Source organism: Globicephala melas, chromosome 11, assembly GCF_963455315.2.
Source record: "Globicephala melas chromosome 11, mGloMel1.2, whole genome shotgun sequence".
NCBI lineage: Eukaryota > Metazoa > Chordata > Mammalia > Artiodactyla > Delphinidae > Globicephala > Globicephala melas.
The window spans coordinates 24496709-24515744 of NC_083324.2; the positions used below are offsets into that span (position 1 = coordinate 24496709).

General features: G+C 38.0%; 1 protein-coding gene across 20 annotated transcripts in view; it reads left to right on the forward strand.

The window, feature by feature from the left end:
* MAGI1 (membrane associated guanylate kinase, WW and PDZ domain containing 1) overlaps nucleotides 1-19036 on the forward strand; it is a 622562-nt gene that overhangs the window by 507715 nt on the left and 95811 nt on the right. For 12 of the 20 annotated variants that reach the window (XM_060308870.2, XM_030867644.2, XM_060308866.1 and 9 more), the window contains 3 exons: nucleotides 8071-8153; nucleotides 12301-12339; nucleotides 17539-17596. In XM_060308870.2, coding sequence (XP_060164853.1) covers nucleotides 8071-8153; nucleotides 12301-12339; nucleotides 17539-17596 — 180 coding nt within the window. The remainder of the gene's footprint in view (nucleotides 1-8070; nucleotides 8154-12300; nucleotides 12340-17538; nucleotides 17597-19036) is intronic. The other 8 variants (XM_060308872.1, XM_030867658.2, XM_030867657.2 and 5 more) reach the window with 1 other exon arrangement.

Sequence of the window (19036 nt, forward strand, 5' to 3'; positions counted from 1 at the left end):
TTCACTTTTTTTTTCCCCTTGTGGATTGTGTTTTTAGTGTAGAAGCTAAGAAATCTTGGCCTAACTCAAAGTCAAAATGCAGTCTTTTTCTGCTATATTTCTTTTAGAAGTTGTATAATTTACATTTAGGTCTGTGATCCATTTTAAGTTAATTTTTTTGCATGGTGTAAGGTATAAGGATTGAAGTTTGAGAATATAGAGATGTGAAAAGTCTTTCAAAATTAAAAACTTAATATTATATAGTTAAATATTTAACAAATAACCTGTACTGGAAAGGAAAAAATTACATAAAACTGAAACCATTCTAGAAAATCTAAGATAATGTAATTTCTTAACCAATACTCAATTTTTTAAATGTTGTACTTTGGCTCTATTGTTGAGATTCCCTATTAAGATTCACCATAGTTTTATGTACCATAAAAAAGAAAAACAAAATGATCAATTAATCTATAAAATAATTAAAAACATAGGTAAGTCTGTTCTTCTCAAATACTGCGTGTTGGCCAAAAAGTTCATTTGGGTTTTTCCATAAGATGTTGCAGAAAAACCCGAAAGAACTTTTTTGGCCAACCCAATAGATTAACGTTGAAGATCTGCTGTTCAGGGAACAATAACAAAGGACATTTTTGAATAACATATGAAGTGTCTCACCTTTGTAAAATACATGGGCATATACACATATCTGCTGTGTTATTATATGTATATATTTGTTTTCCATGAATATGTAGATATAGTTCTATGTCTAGAAAAATTCTGGAAGTATCTATTAACACTTGAGTTTGAGTTAAGTAAGGAATTTAAAGAATTTATTTTCTTAACTACATTATACATGTCTGTGGGGTTTGAATATATATTTCCACTCAAATAATATTCTAGCATATATTTTGTAATTAGAAAAATCAGCAAGGGTAAGAAAGTATAATTATCCTAAGGACATGGGAGTGAGGGAAAAGGCTTGGGTCTCGTAACACCCTCTTTCAGAACTAACCTAGGAAATCGGAGATGAGTGAACTATACCTCCAGGGTTATTTTCCAACCAGAAGGAGGGGACAGTCCATATTTCTGTCTTCATGCTCATGACAAATGCTGACTGCAGACAGGGGTGGATGATGAAATCTTTTCCTGGGAGTTAGGGAAGTATAGTGGTTAAGAGCTCCCCTAAAAACTCATGTTGTTTCTACCCCTTACTATTTATATGATCTTGGGAACTTGAGTTTGCCTCTCTGCATCTCAGTTTTCCCTGTGTGTAGAAGGACATGAATGTTGTGGATCATGCCTACCCTGTCACATTTTCGTGAGAGTTAGATGAGGTAATGGATGTAAAGCGTGGGCTAGTATTAATTACTGAGCATTATTGTTACTGTTACCATTTTTATCATCATCATTTGGTTACCACAGAGGAGTTTAAATGTTATAAAAATGGATGTCACCTATAAGCTTAGAATTTTGTACTTAGCTTTTGCAATAAATTGCCTTTAAAGTTATGTCCATTAGTAAGGAAAAATTACGTTGAGCAAAGGAAAATATAACAGAGGAATTCCTAATACAGAGTAATATGTGAAACTCAAATTTTTAGAAAAGAATGTATTGAAAGGGGCTTCCCTGGTGGCCCAGTGGTTAAGAATCTGCCTGCCAATGCAGGGGACACAGGTTCGGGCCCTGGTCCGGGAAGATCCCACATGCCACAGAGCAACTAAGCCCGTGTGCCATGACTACTGAGCCTGCAGTCTAGAGCCTATGAGCCACAACTACCGAGCCCTCGTGCCACAACTACTGAAGCCCGCACACTGCAACTACTGAAGCCTGTGCACCTAGAGCCCATGCTCTGCAACAGGAGAAGCCACCGCAGTGAGAAGCCCATGCACCGCACACTGCAACGAAGGGTAGCCCCTGCTCACCACAACTAGAGAAAGCCTACGTGCAGCAATGAAGATCCAACGCAGCCAAAAGTTAAAAATAAATAAAATAAATTTATTTTAAAAAAAAGAATGTATCAATAGTTTTGCTCAAGACTGACTTGATGAATTTGAAAAAAGAAAGTTGGTTATTTTGATGGTTAGTGAGGACTGTGCTTAGTAAAAATGGTTAGTAAAGACCCAAGACTGTGGCTGATTTATAGGAGAGTACAGTGATTTGCTTACTTTTCATAACCTAATTTAGCTTTTAACCAATGCCAGGCCAATCTTCATTGGCCTAATGTTTAATAGAAAATTTAGGCAAAAGTATGGCTTATTATGACAACTCTGTGATTTGGTCTGCAGCTATCAAATTCTGCAGATATTAAATTATTAGATACACACCATTTTTATTTTAGCCTAAATTATATATCCTGGTTAATGAGATTTCAGGTGCCCTTCATTCTGAAGAACTTCATCTTAGAGTATCTTACATTGAATAGCAAGTTAAATTTCTATAGAATCAGATCTACCTTGTTTTACATATATGTGTCTGTGTTAGCTTTACAGTTTATGGGAAATCTAAGAAATACCGGAATTTAAGAACATTAAAAAAGTAAGCATGGACTTACAAACTCTGGATATTATAAAGAAAACGGACATAAGAAGACTTCGAAAGGAGATAAAAATAAGGCAGACTGGCTGGGGAACTTGGGATCACAGAAATGACAGGTGGTGAGTTCCCTGAGTTTTTGTTTTACCTCATATAACTCAGACTTGGAACTGAAGAAGCTAGTAATTCAGAAACACCAACAAGTGGAGACCAAAAAACAAAGCCCTCATGAAAGCCTACTCTCTCTAGCCAGAGGACCAGGAAGGGGTATCCTGCAAGGCAGGAAGCTTTTATTGAATAACTGCTGGGCTTCAGCCAACAAGACACAAAAGCCTGTGCTCCCACCTCTACCAGCAAAGATCAGTGAGAAGCCTAGTCCTCTACCCTTCACAGGATATAACTAGGATCTCAAACCTCCCTGCAAGTGTGGTGTCCAAAAAGGCTCAGAAGATAACTGGGACTTTGTAGCCCAGCAGTAATGAGCACTCCCCCTTTCTTCATCTAACTTCAATGGAGACCACGTTGAGGGAGCCTGGATGCCCATCCTGACATGGCAGTAACAAGGCAGCCTCTCTCCCCACTGGGGTAGTGGCAGAGGAGGTTTGGTGAAGAGTCAGCATTTTTACCACCAGTGGTAAAGTGGCCCCCAGCCTCCTCAGAGAGTTAGTGGGAACAGTAATAAGGCACTCCTACCACTCCCAGCCAAGCTGGTGTCAGAAGAGCCCTAATGTGGAGCTGGAATTCCCATCTCTACCCAGTAGTAACAAGGAACTCCTCACCCTCTTGGGTGGGATACAGCCAAAGGAGTGATGAGAGGTAAATTTATAGCACTACGCATATATATTAGAAAAGAGAAGTCTCTAATCAACAATCTGAGCCCCCAATTTAAGAGCTTAGAAAAGAAAAGCAAATTAAATGTGAAATAAGTGGAAGGAAACAATAAAGGGCAGAAATTAATGAAATCAAAAGCAAAAACAGCAGAGATAATCAATGAAACAACCAGCTGATTCTTCAAAAAGATTAATAAAATTGAAGAACCTCTAGCAAGATTGACAAAGAAAAAATTAGAGAAGGTGTGAATTACCAATATTAAAATTTAAAGAAAGAATTACTGCCGACCCTGAAGACATCAGAAAGATGTGAAAATGCTGTCAGAAAGTGTGGACATATAAATTTGACAACTTAGATGAAATAGACCAAATTCTTTGAGAAGCATGATCTACCACAACTCATCCAATATGGAATAGGTAATTTAAATAGCCCTAATGAATTTATAATTTAAAAACTCTTGAAAAAGAAAATTCTGGAAACCAGATGATTTCACTGGAGAACCATTCAAAGAAGAATTAAATTTCTACACAATTTCTTCCTGAAAATAGAAGAGGAGGAACACTTCCCAATTATGTTTAAGAAGCTAGTATTACGTTGTTACCAAAATCAAACAAGGATAGTCCACGAAAAAAATAAAAAGAAAACTGCAGAGCAATATCCTCTGGAATATAGATGCAAAAACCTATAACAAAATACTAGCAAATAGTAATCAATAATACAGAAAAAAAATTATACACCATGCCCAAGTGGGAAGTATTCCAGGGATACAAGACTGGTTCAGTATTTGAAAATTTAATCAATGTAATCCACCATATTAAGACCCCAGTAAAGAAGAAAACCAATCACATGATCTTTTTTATTGATGCAAAGTATTTGACAGAATTCACTCATTCATGATAGAAATTTCTCAGGAAAATAAGAACATAGGGGAATTTCTTGAGTTCATAAAGAACATCTATAAAAAAACCAACAGCTAACATTATACTTAATGGGGAAAGACAAAAAACTTTCCCTGCAAGATGGGGAATAAGCCAAGGATATTATCTCTTACCACTCTTATTCAACATTTTACTGTAATTCTAGCCCTAAATAAAAGGAAAGAAAAGACACACAGATTATCTATCTAGAAAATCACCAGAAATGTTCAAGACAGTTCTAGAATCAGTGAGTTCAGCAAGATAAAAGATAAGCATACAAACATCAGTTGTATATCTATATACTAACCATGAACAAGCAGACAACAAAATTCAAAAGAAAATGTAATTCACATTTACTTTAAAAAAAAACGCCACTTAGGTATAAATCTAATGAAACATGTATAGGATTTTGTATGCCGTAAACTACAAAATACTGATGAAAGAAATCAAAGAAAGTCTAAATAAATGGAGAGACCTACTCTATTCATGGATTGAAAGACTCAGAATTGGTATAGTGAAGATGTCAGTTCTCCCCAAATATGTGTACAGGTTTAATATAAATCCTGTGGAAATCTCAGTGAGGCTTTTTGTTAGTATAGACAAGTTTATTCTAAAATTTATATAGAAAGGCAAAGGAACTAGAATAGGTAAAACAGTTTTGGAAAAGAAGAATGAAGTCACAGTAATCAGTCTGGCCTATATCAAGGCTTATTAACTAGCCACAGTAATAAAGGCTGTGTGGTATTGATGAAGAAATAGACACATAGATCAAGGGAACCCAGAAACAGGCCCACAAATGTGTCCAACCGATTTTCAACAAAGAATGCAAAAGCAATTCAATGTAAGGAAGATCGCCTTTTCAATAAAATGGTGCTGGAGCAAGTGTATAGCCAGAAGCAAATAAATTAACCTCAGCCTAAACCTCATGCCTTAGAAAAAAGAAAAAAATTAACTCAGAATAGATCATCATAAAGTACAAAATGTAAAGTAATAGAACTTCTAGTGGGGGAAAAAGCATAGAAAGTCTTTGAGACCTAGTAATAGGAAAGGGGTTCTTTGACTTGACATCAAAAACATGATCCTAAAAGGAATAATTGATCAATTCAGCTTCATCAAAATGAAAACTTTTGCTTTGCAGAAGACTGTTAAGAAAACGAAAAGACAAACTACAGACGGGGAGAAAATATTTATAAACCCCACATCTCAAAATGGACTGGTATCTAGAATATATAAAGAACTCTCAACACTCAACAATTAAAAAAAAATCCAGTTAGAAAATGAACTAAAGACATGAACAGACATTTTACTGAAGGAGATATATGGGTGGCAAATAAGTACATGAAAAGATGTTCAACATCATTAGCCATTAGAGAAATGCAAATTAGAACCACAAAGATATCCTAGGTATATATATAGCTATTAGGATGGCTAAAATAAAAAATAGTAACAACACTAAATGATGGTGAAGCTTCAGAGAAACTATATCACTCACACATTGCTTGTGGGTATGTAAAATTGTGTGGTATTCCAGGAAACAGTTTGGCAGTGTCTTAAACTAAACATTGCAGTTACCATACGACCCAGCCATTGCACATTTGTCCAGAAGAGTGAACACTTACATTCACACAAAAGCTTGTGCATAAATGTTTATAGTAGATTTATTCCAAATGGCCAAAAACTGGAAGCCACCCAGATGTCCTTCAGTGGTTAAAGTGTAGTACCTTCATGCCATGGAATACTACTCAGCAGTAAAAAGAATTAATTATTCATGTATGCAACAATCTCGAGGAGAATTATGCTGAATGAAAAATGCAAGCCCCAAAAGATTACATACTGTATGATTTCATTTATATAACATTTTTGATATGACAGAAGTATGGACATGGAGAACAGATCAGTGGTTGCCAGGGATTAAAAATGGGTTTCGAAGGGAGGGATTGTAAGGCAACCGGGTGTGGCTGTCAAAGGGCAACGTGAGAGATCCTGTGATGATGGAAATGTTCCATATGTTGACTGGCTGTCAGTATCCTGGTTGTGACTTTGCACTATAGTTTTGCAAGATGTTACCCTTGGTGGCATCTGGGTAAGGGGGGATGTGGAATCTCTCTTTGTTTGTTCTTACAACTGCATGTGAATCTACAATTATCTTGAGATAAAAAAGTGTTTTTTAAAATATCACACATAATCTTCCCTCCCATCAGTGACCATTTTTGCACTCCTACTATGTAGGAATAGCACAGACCATGGGTTCTACTGCGGGACTCCCTGGGTTTGATTCCATGCATCAACAGGGTGTTCTTGGGCAGGTTTCTTTACATCTTTGTCCTCAGTTTTCCCATGTGGAGAATGGGGAGTAATCACTTTAATACTAACAATGCTCCTCTCATAGAGTTCTTGTAAGGATTAAGTAAATTGTAATTTATATGTAAATGACATAACAGATTATGATAGTTCTAAGAGGACAAATAAGTGCTGTTGGTGATCTTAGTTGTAACTGTATTAACTTTCATTTGTTATTTCTTTCCTTTTTTTTCTTTCTTTTTTTTTTTTGCGGTACACGGGCCTCTCACTCTTGTGGCCTCTCCCGTTGTGGAGCACAGGCTCCGGACGCGCAGGCTCAGCGGCCATGGCTCCCGGGCCTAGCCGCTCCACGGCACGTGGGATCCTCCCGGACCGGGGCACGAACCCGCATCCCCTGCATCAGCAGGCGGGCTCCCAACCACTGCGCCACCAGGGAAGCCCTGTTTTTTTCTTCTAACACAGTTGAGATAATGTCTGTACACATTTGCACATTCCGTTTTTCACTTAAGCCTCAATTTTTTCCCAACAATTAATAAGATTTGAATCTAAAATTAAAAACTTTGATAATTTTTTTCAATGTATTTACAACCAAAACTTCAGACATTAGTTTACTACGTAAACTTCGAAAAAAAAAAATTTTTTTTTTTTTTAAATTTTCTATGTTTCGTTTCTGGTTTGCAGCTTGAACTACTGGACTTGTAGTTCTTTGCTCCTCATATTTAGTTTGCATAGAGTGGACTGGTTGCTCAAGCAGAAGTTTGTCCCAGATATGCTTCCGGTCAATTCTCCCAGTCATTCTCCTGGCATTTCTAACATGACTGAAGGGAACAGTGTCTATTGAAACACTTCCTCTCTGGTTGGGCTAGACCCTCCAGAAGGAAGTGGGGTGACATGTGCAGCTTTTCCAAGCTTTTCCTTGGTCTCGGTTCAATTTGGGATAGGTGATCTGGGGTTGCCTTCACTATGTCTGAAGCATAATTAAGGATACTGTGATGAATGGTATGTCTTAGCAGCTTCAAGCCACTTGCATGGATTGAAGTAGTTTCACACAGTCCTGGGAATTCTTATGTAATATAACGAGTGAAATAGCAGCCTTCTTTGTGAATTCCAGCATCCAACGCTGAAGTCATAGACAAATTGAAAATAAATTGGAATGCGCTCTTTGACAAATGTGAAGACTAAAATAAGCCTAGACAAGAGTAGGCCGTATAGACAAGGGGTATGATTTGGAGCTCAGTTTTCAAAAATAAAGCTGGTATTACATTTTAAGCTTTCCATGATGGAATGGTGATGTCTTAGAGTAAGGAAGCAGCCTCCCTAAGACCCTCTTCAAGCCATTTCATAATTCCAAACCGGGGCTCTCTTCTGGCCTCGGTTTGCTGTTAGACAGTATCTTTTCTTTGGTAGAAGAGAGTTAATGTTCAAGACTGTTTAAATCTTCTGTCATTGAGCTTTTTACCTTTTTTTTTTTTTCTTTTCAAACATATTTCTTGTCTTTGTTTCTGGATTTCAGCCATAACACAAAAACAACATCTTGGTTAGACCCTCGGTGCCTGAACAAGCAGCAGAAGCCTCTGGAAGAGTGTGAAGATGATGGTAAGGAGCTAGGAAGGTCTGGGTTTAAGGGGCTTGTTCACACATGCAAATTTTAAAGCGTTGTAGCAAGGTCAACCGGGTTTCTAACCATGGGTTTTTGAAAGGTAATCCAGTTTCTAGTAAGTGCATTATGGTTTCCAAAAGCAGGAGAGAAATCAGCAAAATTGCTTTCAAAGAATGATTTGTTTAAACATAAAGGCATCCTCAGTTCTCTGTTAGAAACAGAACTTCAGCACAGTCAGAAAGTATTCAAATGTAGATGCAACCTGTGCCTTCAGGAACTTGGAGAAAATTCTAGAAAGTCTCTAGGAATTTAGAAACCAAAGATGCTCCGATCACTCACTTATTGGACGCTAATTATATATTGTGACAGTCTTAGAGAAAAAAAAATCAGGAATTTTTCTTGAACTCTTCATACTTCATAATTTGATTATTTCTCCAGGTTCAGCATAAAGAAAGCAGATTTTGTTGTGATTGGGAGTCTGTGTGTGATTTAGAGTATATCCTAAATATGAGAAAGTCTATTCTTCCACAAAAGAGACTGAGCCCCACTCTCCCTGCTAATTAAAAGAAGAAAGAATCAATTGTCTATAAGAGTTACTATCATAAAAAAGGAAAGTTTATTTCAAGGCTTTGGAATTTCTAATTACTTTTGCAAAAGGAAAAGAAAATTAAGATGGAACAAATGTGTTCCCTTTCAGTCTATCCTAAGTTCTACCAAAATAGCTTTTTGACATGGACGAATTAAAAGGGAAATGGCTTGCTTTGCTACTCATTATTGATTTCTGGCATTTGAATTAGTAGTATAATTTTGAATACACATTTTACTGTAAGATAGTGAAACTTTATTAATTTATCCTATGGGGCAGAATTGATGTCCGTATAAATTTGAGGTTTGTTTGAAAATGTAAGCCCGTAAAATATGATCCTGTCAAAACCTTACACTCCAGACTATATGTGGATCGCAGATTACATGAAATGAACATAGAATTGCGTGTTCACGGTTAGCTGGGTGACTTCAACTGGAAATGCAAATCCTTCTGACTGAGGAGGCATAGCTGAGAGGCTGGTTTTATTTCGGTTGCTGAGTCCTGAAGAAGAAACGGAACAGGCGTGGGAGCTGCATTATTTTGCATGCTTAAGGATAATGGACTGTCCTGATTATTCACATATTCTATTTAATAGATAATACAGAGGTGACCAGTTTTCAAAGTTCAGAACATAAAATACTTCCAACCATAAAACTTCTCAGAACAAAATTTAATCTTTATTTGATGCCTGATGATTTTGAAGCCATTTTAGGCCCTCTTATTACCAGCAGATCTTCAATGTCAGTATCCATTATAACTATACTGGGAATGTATGAAAATGCCTGTTAATATAATTTTATAGATAATAGAAGGCTCCAGTAGCTTTTACAGAGAAAAACGGAGTAAAAGTATTGAGTAGAATTACTGAATGTTTTTCTTAACAATGCTGGTTATTTTTAGTTCTTAGAATTCATGTCATTGGTGTTAATGTTATTCCCTTTGGAACAAGTATGTATTCATACCAAATGCTTAGTAATTGTCCATTCACCATTAGAATTCATAGATTCTTTTTCTGCTAGAAACTATATGTATGTCTGTGTGCCTTTATACACAAATGTTATAAGTATATAACCAGATTATACCACAGTGGCAGGTATCATCAGTTCCTATATTTGCCTTTTCTCTTGCCAGTTACCACAAAGCTGCCTTGTATTGTTTTTTGTTATCATGACACAAAGAAGAATCACATTGTTGGTCACCATATTGCTCCTGTGTTTCTTTCTGTTCTCTGTAGGTCACATGCATATCAAATGTAACAGTATGGCATCATACTTATTGTAAAAATGTTCTATTTTCTTTTTCCTATCTCGATAAAGTCAGAAACTAGTTTGGATTTTGATCTTCAGTGTATAAGTCCTGTTGTTATTTCTGTGTTTTAGTAGTTCACTTAGAGGCCTTCTACCTTGCCTTTGAGCTCCAGGCCAGTATTTTAATCTTTAATAACACTGTTTGTCTCAAGGAGACTTTAAACTCATTCTGATTAAAACCCAACTAATGATTCCACCTCCACCCCAAATCTGGTCTTCTGTAAGTATTCCCCATCTCAGTGGAGGGTAAATTCATACATACTTAAGAGTCCCTCATGACGTTTTAGTTTTCTTAACACCCACTTCTAACCCATGTACTACCAGTTGAGTTCACCTTGCCTCCCAAATGTCTCTGGAATCCATTTTCTCCATTTTCTTCACTATCTCTGCCATGCTGGTCAAGGTCATGCTCATCTTCCACCCAGACTCTTGCCCGCTCTCCTTCTTGCACCGTACTCAGAGCAGTTTTTTAAAATGTCTTTGTGTTATCACCACCGCCTCAAGCCCTGTTTAATGGCTGTGGGCTGTTCAGTAAATGCCAAGTCCATAGCTTGTGTCTCCAAGCTCTCTGTGGTTCAGTCTCTAAGCTTGTCTGACTCTCGTTCCAACCCATACTCTGTCCTTCATCCCCACGAGTCCTCATCGAGCTGCTGCTCCATGATCGTTAGATGTGCAGTTCTCCCTTCTTAGAATACTCTTGCATCCCACAAATAATTATTGAATGCCTTCTCTATGTCCAGTGCATTATGGGAATTTCAGATGTATCACTGAACACAATAAACAAGAAGCCCTGCTCTTGCAGAGCTTAAATTCTAGTCATTTTTCACTCTAAGTCTTTTCATTAAATTTTGCATAACCTTCAGATGACAGCTCAGGGATTCTGCCCCGGACTTTGCCCCCAGATATGATTAGGTCAGTCTATTATGTATCTTAACTTCAGAGAACTTACCATAGTTTTAATTTAATTTTTATCTATGTGAGCTTTGGCCATGTTTCCTTTCCCGGAAGGATAGAGATGTGCCTGTTGGTGCTCATTTCGATGTCGCTGTCACCTGGCATAGTGACTGGCACATAGTAGTTCTCATTAAAGAATTTTTGAGGAAATGAACGAGTGCCCCCAAAGATATTTTAAATAGTATCCAAAAGGCCATTTTCATGAACGATTTTATGTAAATAAGATTCCCTTCTTAGGAAACAATACCAGTGTCAACCTTATTGTTGGCAGTTGGAGAGTTTTTAAATCAAGAGTTTACAAGGTGTGTAGGGCCGCGTTGGTGACTGAAGTCAATAATCGATTCATTTGTTCATACATTCATTCATCCATTTGAGAAATATTTGGTACCTATTATGTATCAAAAACTTCAGTGGGCACTGAACATATTGCAGTAGTGAAAACAGGCTTGATCCCTGTGTTTGTGGAGCTTAGACTGGAGGGATAGCCACCCGCTGTGTAGCTGGAGTGACTGTCTATGCCATGATGTGTTGTGTGCTGTCCTGTGTCTCTTCACAGTCAAAATAAAATGCTTTACTGACAGCCAGAGACGGTCAAGAATGGAGAGGATCTTTTCTTGTTTTGCTCCCTGAAATTACAGAGAACATTTTCATTCTATTATTTCTGAGCTGTTTGACTTAGAAATCTTATACCAAGTAAGCTCCGTCTCCCACTGCTCCTTTTGGGGCAGCCATCAAGCCTCACTTCCCCCATGTATATCGTCCTGACATAGTTCATTTTTCTAACTCCTTTTGAAAGACGATGAAGTGTAGCTCACCTTAGAACGCGTATTCTCAATTTGACCTCGCCTTCCGTTTTTCAGGCAGCGGTATTACTTATAAGTTAAGTAATTTTGCCTCGCTGATTAGAAGATTATTGAAGGATTAAAAGGACTAATATTGAAAGGTCTAACAGCTTTGTTTGCTTGAAATAAGACCTGTAATAAGTGACTTGCCACGTAAGGACGTTGAAACCTCAAGGGTGTTTGTCATCTTTTACAACCGATCAAACCCTATTTTGCCATGCAAGGAAGTGAGCCATATAATTATGTTGCCAATATCAGCTCTTCCCGTTTTGTGATTTACGCTGAGGTCTCGAGTTGAGTAGTCAAGCCAATGAAATAAGCCACAATGCAGGTAAGGACAAAACAAAGTGATGTGTTTGCTGCTGTTTTTCTTGAGGGGAGTTTCTTTTCTTGGTGCTGGTGTCTGAATTTTTCTTTCTCTCTTTTCTGTCTCATTCCTGCTATTCCTTTGGAGAAGAAGGGATCCATACGGAGGAGCTGGACAGTGAACTAGGTAAACCCTCCCAGCCTGCATAACTTGCCCTGGTTGCCTTGGTCCCCAGTGACTTGCTTAATCCCTCTGTTTCTTTAGTTTGCACTTCTCCAATTATGATTTTCATTCCGGCTTAGCCACGAAAGGTCAATCGTATACAACCCATGTGTCTGACTGCAGACATCACACAGAGTTGTAATAAGTTGTGTCTACAAAGAAGAAGTCTGAGGGAATTGGGACTAGAATGAGAGTTAGCAGATCAGTGCCGGATACTCTCGTAAATTGAGGAGTAAGAAAAAACAGGGATAGATGCTTGCCATGTCCCTTCAACTCTCCTATAATCTCTCTCAGGCTCATTTCTTTATTTATTTGGTGTGGGTGGCTTTCTCCATGGGGAATACAGAAAAGCAAAACAAAAATCTTCCAGACTAGCTGAAAGATCTTAGAGTAACAGCAGTACAGCAATTCCACTGATTAGCTGAATGGGTACTAAGTCCTAGTATTATGTTGTTACTCAGTCACAAGCTGCGTGTTGACTTTGTAACCATAGTGAATGGCTTGAAAACCGGATCCTGGGTTTATATGTGTCATTTTCCTCAGAGTGTGTATGTCAATGGAAATCAAGTCTTGATTAGTCCAAGCTCTTGCAGTTCAGAAATAATTTACATTAGCAGATAATTCCAAACTCTTTTATCTCTCCTCTTGGAATATATTGAATTATATTCCCTGCTAAGTTAAATGTTTTATGTTCAGCGTTGTTGTTTTTTTTTTTTAATAAATTTAATTGTTTATTTATTTTTGTCTGTGTTGGGTCTTTGTTGCTGAGCACGGGCTTTCTCTAGTTGCAGCAAGAGGGGGTTACTCTTTGTTGTAGTGCGTGGGTTTCTTATTGCAGTGGCTTCTCTTGTTGCGGAGCGCGGGCTCTAGGCAAGCGGGCTTCAGTAGTTGTGGCACGCGGGCTCAGTAGCTGTGGTTCGCGGGCTCTAGAGCGCAGGCTCAGTAGTTGTGGTGCACGGGCTTAGTTGCTCCACGGTGTGTGGGATCTTCCCAGGCCAGGGCTCGCACCTGTGTCCCCTGCATTGGCAGGCGGATGCTTAACCACTGCGCCACCAGGGAAGTCCCGAAAGATCTATTTTTAAAGACGTATAATAAATTGTCCTTGTGGTCATTGTGGTAGGAATGACTTGAGATTCAACCTGTGTGACAGAACAATTTGAAACTCATTTTATAAATTAAGAAAAAAAGTATCAATCCAGTGATATTAGATAAAATCATTGAAAAAGACAGAACTAGCTTTTCCAGATGAAAAATGAGTGCCTCGATCCTTTGTGGAACCAATTTAAACTACTCTGGCCACCTACCTAATGTGTGTGAGTGCCCACCACTGTGTGTGGGCAGTTGGTGAGATAATTCCATTGTGCATAGGGGCACAGCCTTATTTGCTTCTGTGGAAGCTTGAATGTTGAAGTTTTCAGGAAAGAATCAATTGTCTTCTTTTCTCATGTATCTGTAACATTGTAGAAACTTTCCTGTGCTGTTAAAGACTCTAAAAAGTAAGTTTTACTGGCTTACTTACCTTCTTACCTTCTCATGGCCAGAGCCACAGTTCTGGGAGATGGTTTGGTGAAGTGGGAGCTGTCTCTGGGGTCAGGGCAGGTTGCCTAGACTCATATCTGGGTTCCGCCACTTATTTGCTCTGTGACCTTGGGCAAGTCATTCACCTTCCCTTAGCTTCCTGTTCCTTACCTGTAAAGAGGGGCTGAAAGAGGAGCTCTCATTGGGCTTAAGAGGAGACTTAATAATAATATGTCTTAATATTTGCCCCTGAGATCAGCACATGTTATTTTGCCAGTTTTCTGATTTAGTAACTAATTCTTTCTTGTTGGACTTTTCAGTGTTTCCTTATGATACTTTTTGTGTTTAATATGGGGCAGGAGAGCAACATGTATAATAGAAATGGCCCAAATATGTCCTTATTCACAGACAGACAGACACACACACACACGCACACGCACACGCACATGCACACGCACAGTTTTTCCTTGCATTCACTTCAGATGCCTTTGACAAGCTCACTGCCCATTTTCTTAATAAGAGGATCCTAATTGCAAACAATAGCAACTGTCAGGTTTTCAATGAACAGTATAATTGCAGATGTGACAAGGAAACCCTCTCTATAATCGGCCTCTGAGAGGCAGGGGCGGTGGACTTGGGTGTTGGACACAGATCATTTGATTGCAGAATTGTCATTTCTGAACTCTGTTGTCTGGGCTGGGTCACTAGCTCCATTATGCACTTTGGTTTTGCAGAATTTATCACATCTTCTGCAGTAATCTCCCCAGAATGAAAAAGCACTTGAAGAACCTTCTTTTCGAATTACAGAGTTTTCATTAGGTAGGGAAATGAGATCCCCTCCCAATCAACACTGAATTACAGTGTAGAACCATATCTCTGACTGTGAACATGACTTTCAATCTGTGCCCTGACACAACTCTTGGAACATTTTTCTGCTCCATATTCACTTCCATGGCGATGATTAGTACAACATGAGATTTTTAGTGGTAGGAACAGCAAGCAAGCAGGCCATATAGATTTGTCCAGTTCCTTTTGGGCTTTCCTAGAACCGTTGCCATTAGCTGAGCTTAGGTGCCAGGTGCTGTGTAAAAGGTTTTACAAACATCCTTATTTAGTCTACAGTTGACCTTTGAGGTAAATCCAGGACAAAGATGTGGTTTCGAGATGTTAAGTAGCTAGCCAAACACTAGACTGATAAAACCTTAGGGCTAAGAGGGAAGAGATATGGGAACATATGTATATGTAGAGCTGATTCATTTTGTTATAAAGCAGAAACTAACACACCATTGTGTTATATAGTATATATAACTTGTATATATATGTTATATAGTATATATATGTTATATAGTATAAGTATAAAGCAGTTATACTCCAATAAAGATGTTAAAAAAACAAAAACAAAAACATTAGGGCTAAAGTTCAGACCAAGATCTGGACAATCCCAAAAGGGTCTGAGCCACCTGAAATCTCGGTGACATCTTGTACAGACTGTTCTGATGTCTGACAGTTGTTAGACATGGGGGTGTGGCTCTCTATGTATCTTTAGAGTAGTTTAGAAAAAAGAAAAAATTTGTAACGCCATCATTTTCTGGGCTTCAGTATTTTCTGCCATTTTCAACTTTTTAGAACCAAATGGCACATTGGAAGACAAACATCTTCTGTTTCTAAATCGATGACCCATTTCTATTTTAAGCTTTCAGAGACTAATTCCTATTATTAAGTTAATCACCACATGGGAAGTGAGAAATCTGTCTTTTCAATTTTAAATGAGTTATAGCTGGAAAAACTGGAACATTTCTGGAGTTTGCTAATCTGTCCCAGAAGATGTGTTTCAATTTACAATCATCCAGAAATACCAGTTGACTGACCTCATGTCTCAACTCTAGTATGTAAATTGTTGAGTAGGTGACAGGGCAAAGCCAGAGGTGGCTTCTTATCTTGCAGCCTCCTTGGACCTCCATCAAAGCGCTTACCCTGTGATGATGTATGAATTGTCTGCCCAGCTGGTGCACTTGTAATTATCTTTGTGTACCTGGCACCTAGCATACCTTCAGGCAGACAGTAGGCACTAAATAAATGTTTGACAAATAAATGGAATGAATTGAATTCTTAATTTTTTCCCCTATTTTATCTGAAGATAATCAGGCCATATATCAAGGTTACAGATTTTGAAAAGAAGTTTGGTTAAACATGATGTGGTCCCCTCACACCCACTCGCTCTTCTGCCCCATGGCAGCACAAGCACATGCGTGGGCACCAATTAGCCTTTTTGTAACCTTCTGATTTCCCAACTCTTTGGAAACGTTTTCCTGGTTCGTTTGCATTTAAACGGCAATTTCCAGCATTGTAAGGGGAAACCATTTCCCAGGCATTTGATTTGCATCCGTCCGCAAGACGCTGTGTACAAAAATGCCAAGTTATATCAACATCTGCACGTTGGCCCTGCCTTGCCTTTTAGTAGCTTATGTCTCCCAGAATCCAAAGACTTCCTTAAGACCTGCTAAGTGTTCTGTTTTGTTTTGTTTAAAAAAAGGAAGCAAAGGGGGGAACCTGTCTCTTTGTTTGAAAACAAATACCAGGTGTAGCAAAAACCATGAAATTAATGTCTCTTGATGTGCAGCCAAATCTGAGCAAAACATAAACTTTAAGTAATTAGCCCTATGTGTGTATATGTGCACGTGCACATGACTCCATTTCTTACCTGGAACCAAAAAGAAGGGACAGAGATTTAAGGAGAAGTGCTGCTCTGCCTGAAGACTTGTTTAACGACGCAAAACACAATGTAGTTGCTTCTTTCACCGAATTATCTGGTGCAGTGGGCTTTTTCACAGTAGGTTCTTATTATGACAGAACCCACTACTACCTAGTTAATGAAGTTGCAGCCTTTGATATGAAACCTTATGAAGTTCGGTAGAGCACAGGTGAGTTTTCAGAAAGGCACACATATCACCCAATGCCATTTTACCACCACATTTAGAGGAATAGTCTACCCCCTTAGGTAGTGAGTCTTGGAGAGCAGGACCTGTGTTTCTGCTTTCATAGGCACAGCCCCAGTGAAGATGGGCCTGTCCAGATATAGCAATTGAGTTGTAGATGTGTGCAATTCAAAAATCCAACTCCATGTGGCCATTTTTTATTTACTCGGTAGCATTTTAATTAGGAACAAGGAGAAAATAAGATGCAAATTTTAATTTATTCCAGGGAGAGCAGAAACGGCACTATTGTATCGAAAATGAAAGGAAACATTCATCCATTTTTGCTTGTGTAATAAGGTAGTCTAGCAATAAAATGAGAAAACAGCAAATATTTAAAATAGGAACTAGGCGTTCGAGGCAAAACTTAACTATATTTCCATTAAAATCTCATTTAATAGTTGATTTAGAATGAAGGCACCTGAGACTGCATTTTATTAAGTTTCATTTGCTTGTGCAAAATATCAGTAAAGAATTGCTCTTCGTGTAGAAAAATACACCAATAAAATAATTCTCACTCTTTGTTTTTTTTTTTGGTTAGGATACGCAGTTTTAATTGGATTTAAGGCATTATTTTATGAGTCTTTCTTTTTTTGCCTAACCCAGCTGTTGAAAGTCCTTAGGCTCTTCAAGAATATGCTCTTCTTGGTCTGAATGTTCTTTTCTTTTTCAGAACTGCCTGCTGGTTGGGAAAAGATTGATGACCCTGTCTATGGTATCTACTATGTAGAGTAAGTGCCTGTTAAAACACATTTGAGCTTGCACCCTTCTGTAATTATTTACACTTCTGCTGAACAGAGTTTGCCATTGTGATAAGGCACAAACAGAATAATAATAGTAACATAATATTAATTTTATAATGAAAAAATATTCAGCAAATCTAATGATGATAAATTATATTATAAAATCCATGAGGGCAGTATTCATGTCTTCTGTTTATCACTGTATTACCAAAGCCCAACATAGTCCTGGCCTATGGCAGGTACTGAATAATAAGTATTAGTTGAATGAATGAGAAAAGCAAGGAGTCAGTACACTGAGTATGGGTTGTTTATCTTCAGATAAAGAATCAGTTTTGCCTATTTCTTGCCCTGCTTAAGTCTGAAGTTCTCAGTAATCATTTATTTATTCATTCAGACTTTCCAGAAGGGTCAGACAGATCTAAATAATATATGAAACGCTGCCGCAATTAAGAAGGAAATTGAGAACTAGCCTAAGTGGCAAGACTGTGTAAGCCTCTTTGCCTTTACCATACCTGTGGCTCCTGTGTTCCATTTCTAAGAGTCTCAAACCCTCATCACTACCTCTTTACCATGTACCTTATTGTAGCAAGAGGCATACACTTGGTCCTTTCATCACAGTTATATATCGGTAGGATGATACTCAAAGAAAATAAAAGAAACCTAAGTGGGTAAACATTGAAAAAATGTTTTACATCATTTCCTCTGAGAAAGATGAGTAATAATAAAAGATCTTACAAAAGAAACACATGCCATATAAATGTTCTATCATCAAAATCCTACCTGCCACAATGAAGATAACTTGGAACGCTTTCTATCACTGGAACGCTTTCTATCACTCATGCTGCTAGCAATGAAAAGTTATTCGTATAATACCCTGGTGATAGAAACATATGATGCAACAATGCCAGGACATAAAATGCTCAGCATCTTATTGTAAAAAATTACGAGTTCAACATAGCGGGTGTCTTTGGTCAATACTCACATTGCCACCTCTTTACCTAACAGAAAGATTGGGAATGGGGGGCATTAGAAAGGCCAACTTGAATGCCGTTTGCAGCAACATGACGCATCTAGAGATTATCATACTAAGTGAAGTAAGTCAGAAAGAGAAAGACAAATACCATATGATATTACTTATACGTGGAATCTAAAATATGACACAAATGAACCTACCTGTGAAACAGAAACAGGATCACAGACATAGAGAGCAGAGTGGTGTTTACCAAGGGGGAGGGGATCTGGGGAGGGATGGAGTGGGAGGTTGGGGTGAGCAGATGTAGCCTTTTACATATGGAATGGATAGCAGCAAAGTCCTACTGCATGGCACAGAGAACTATGTTCAGTATCCTGTGATAAACCATGATGGAAAAGAACATTTTTTTTAAAAAGAATGTATACATATATATATGTATGTATGTATAACCAAAT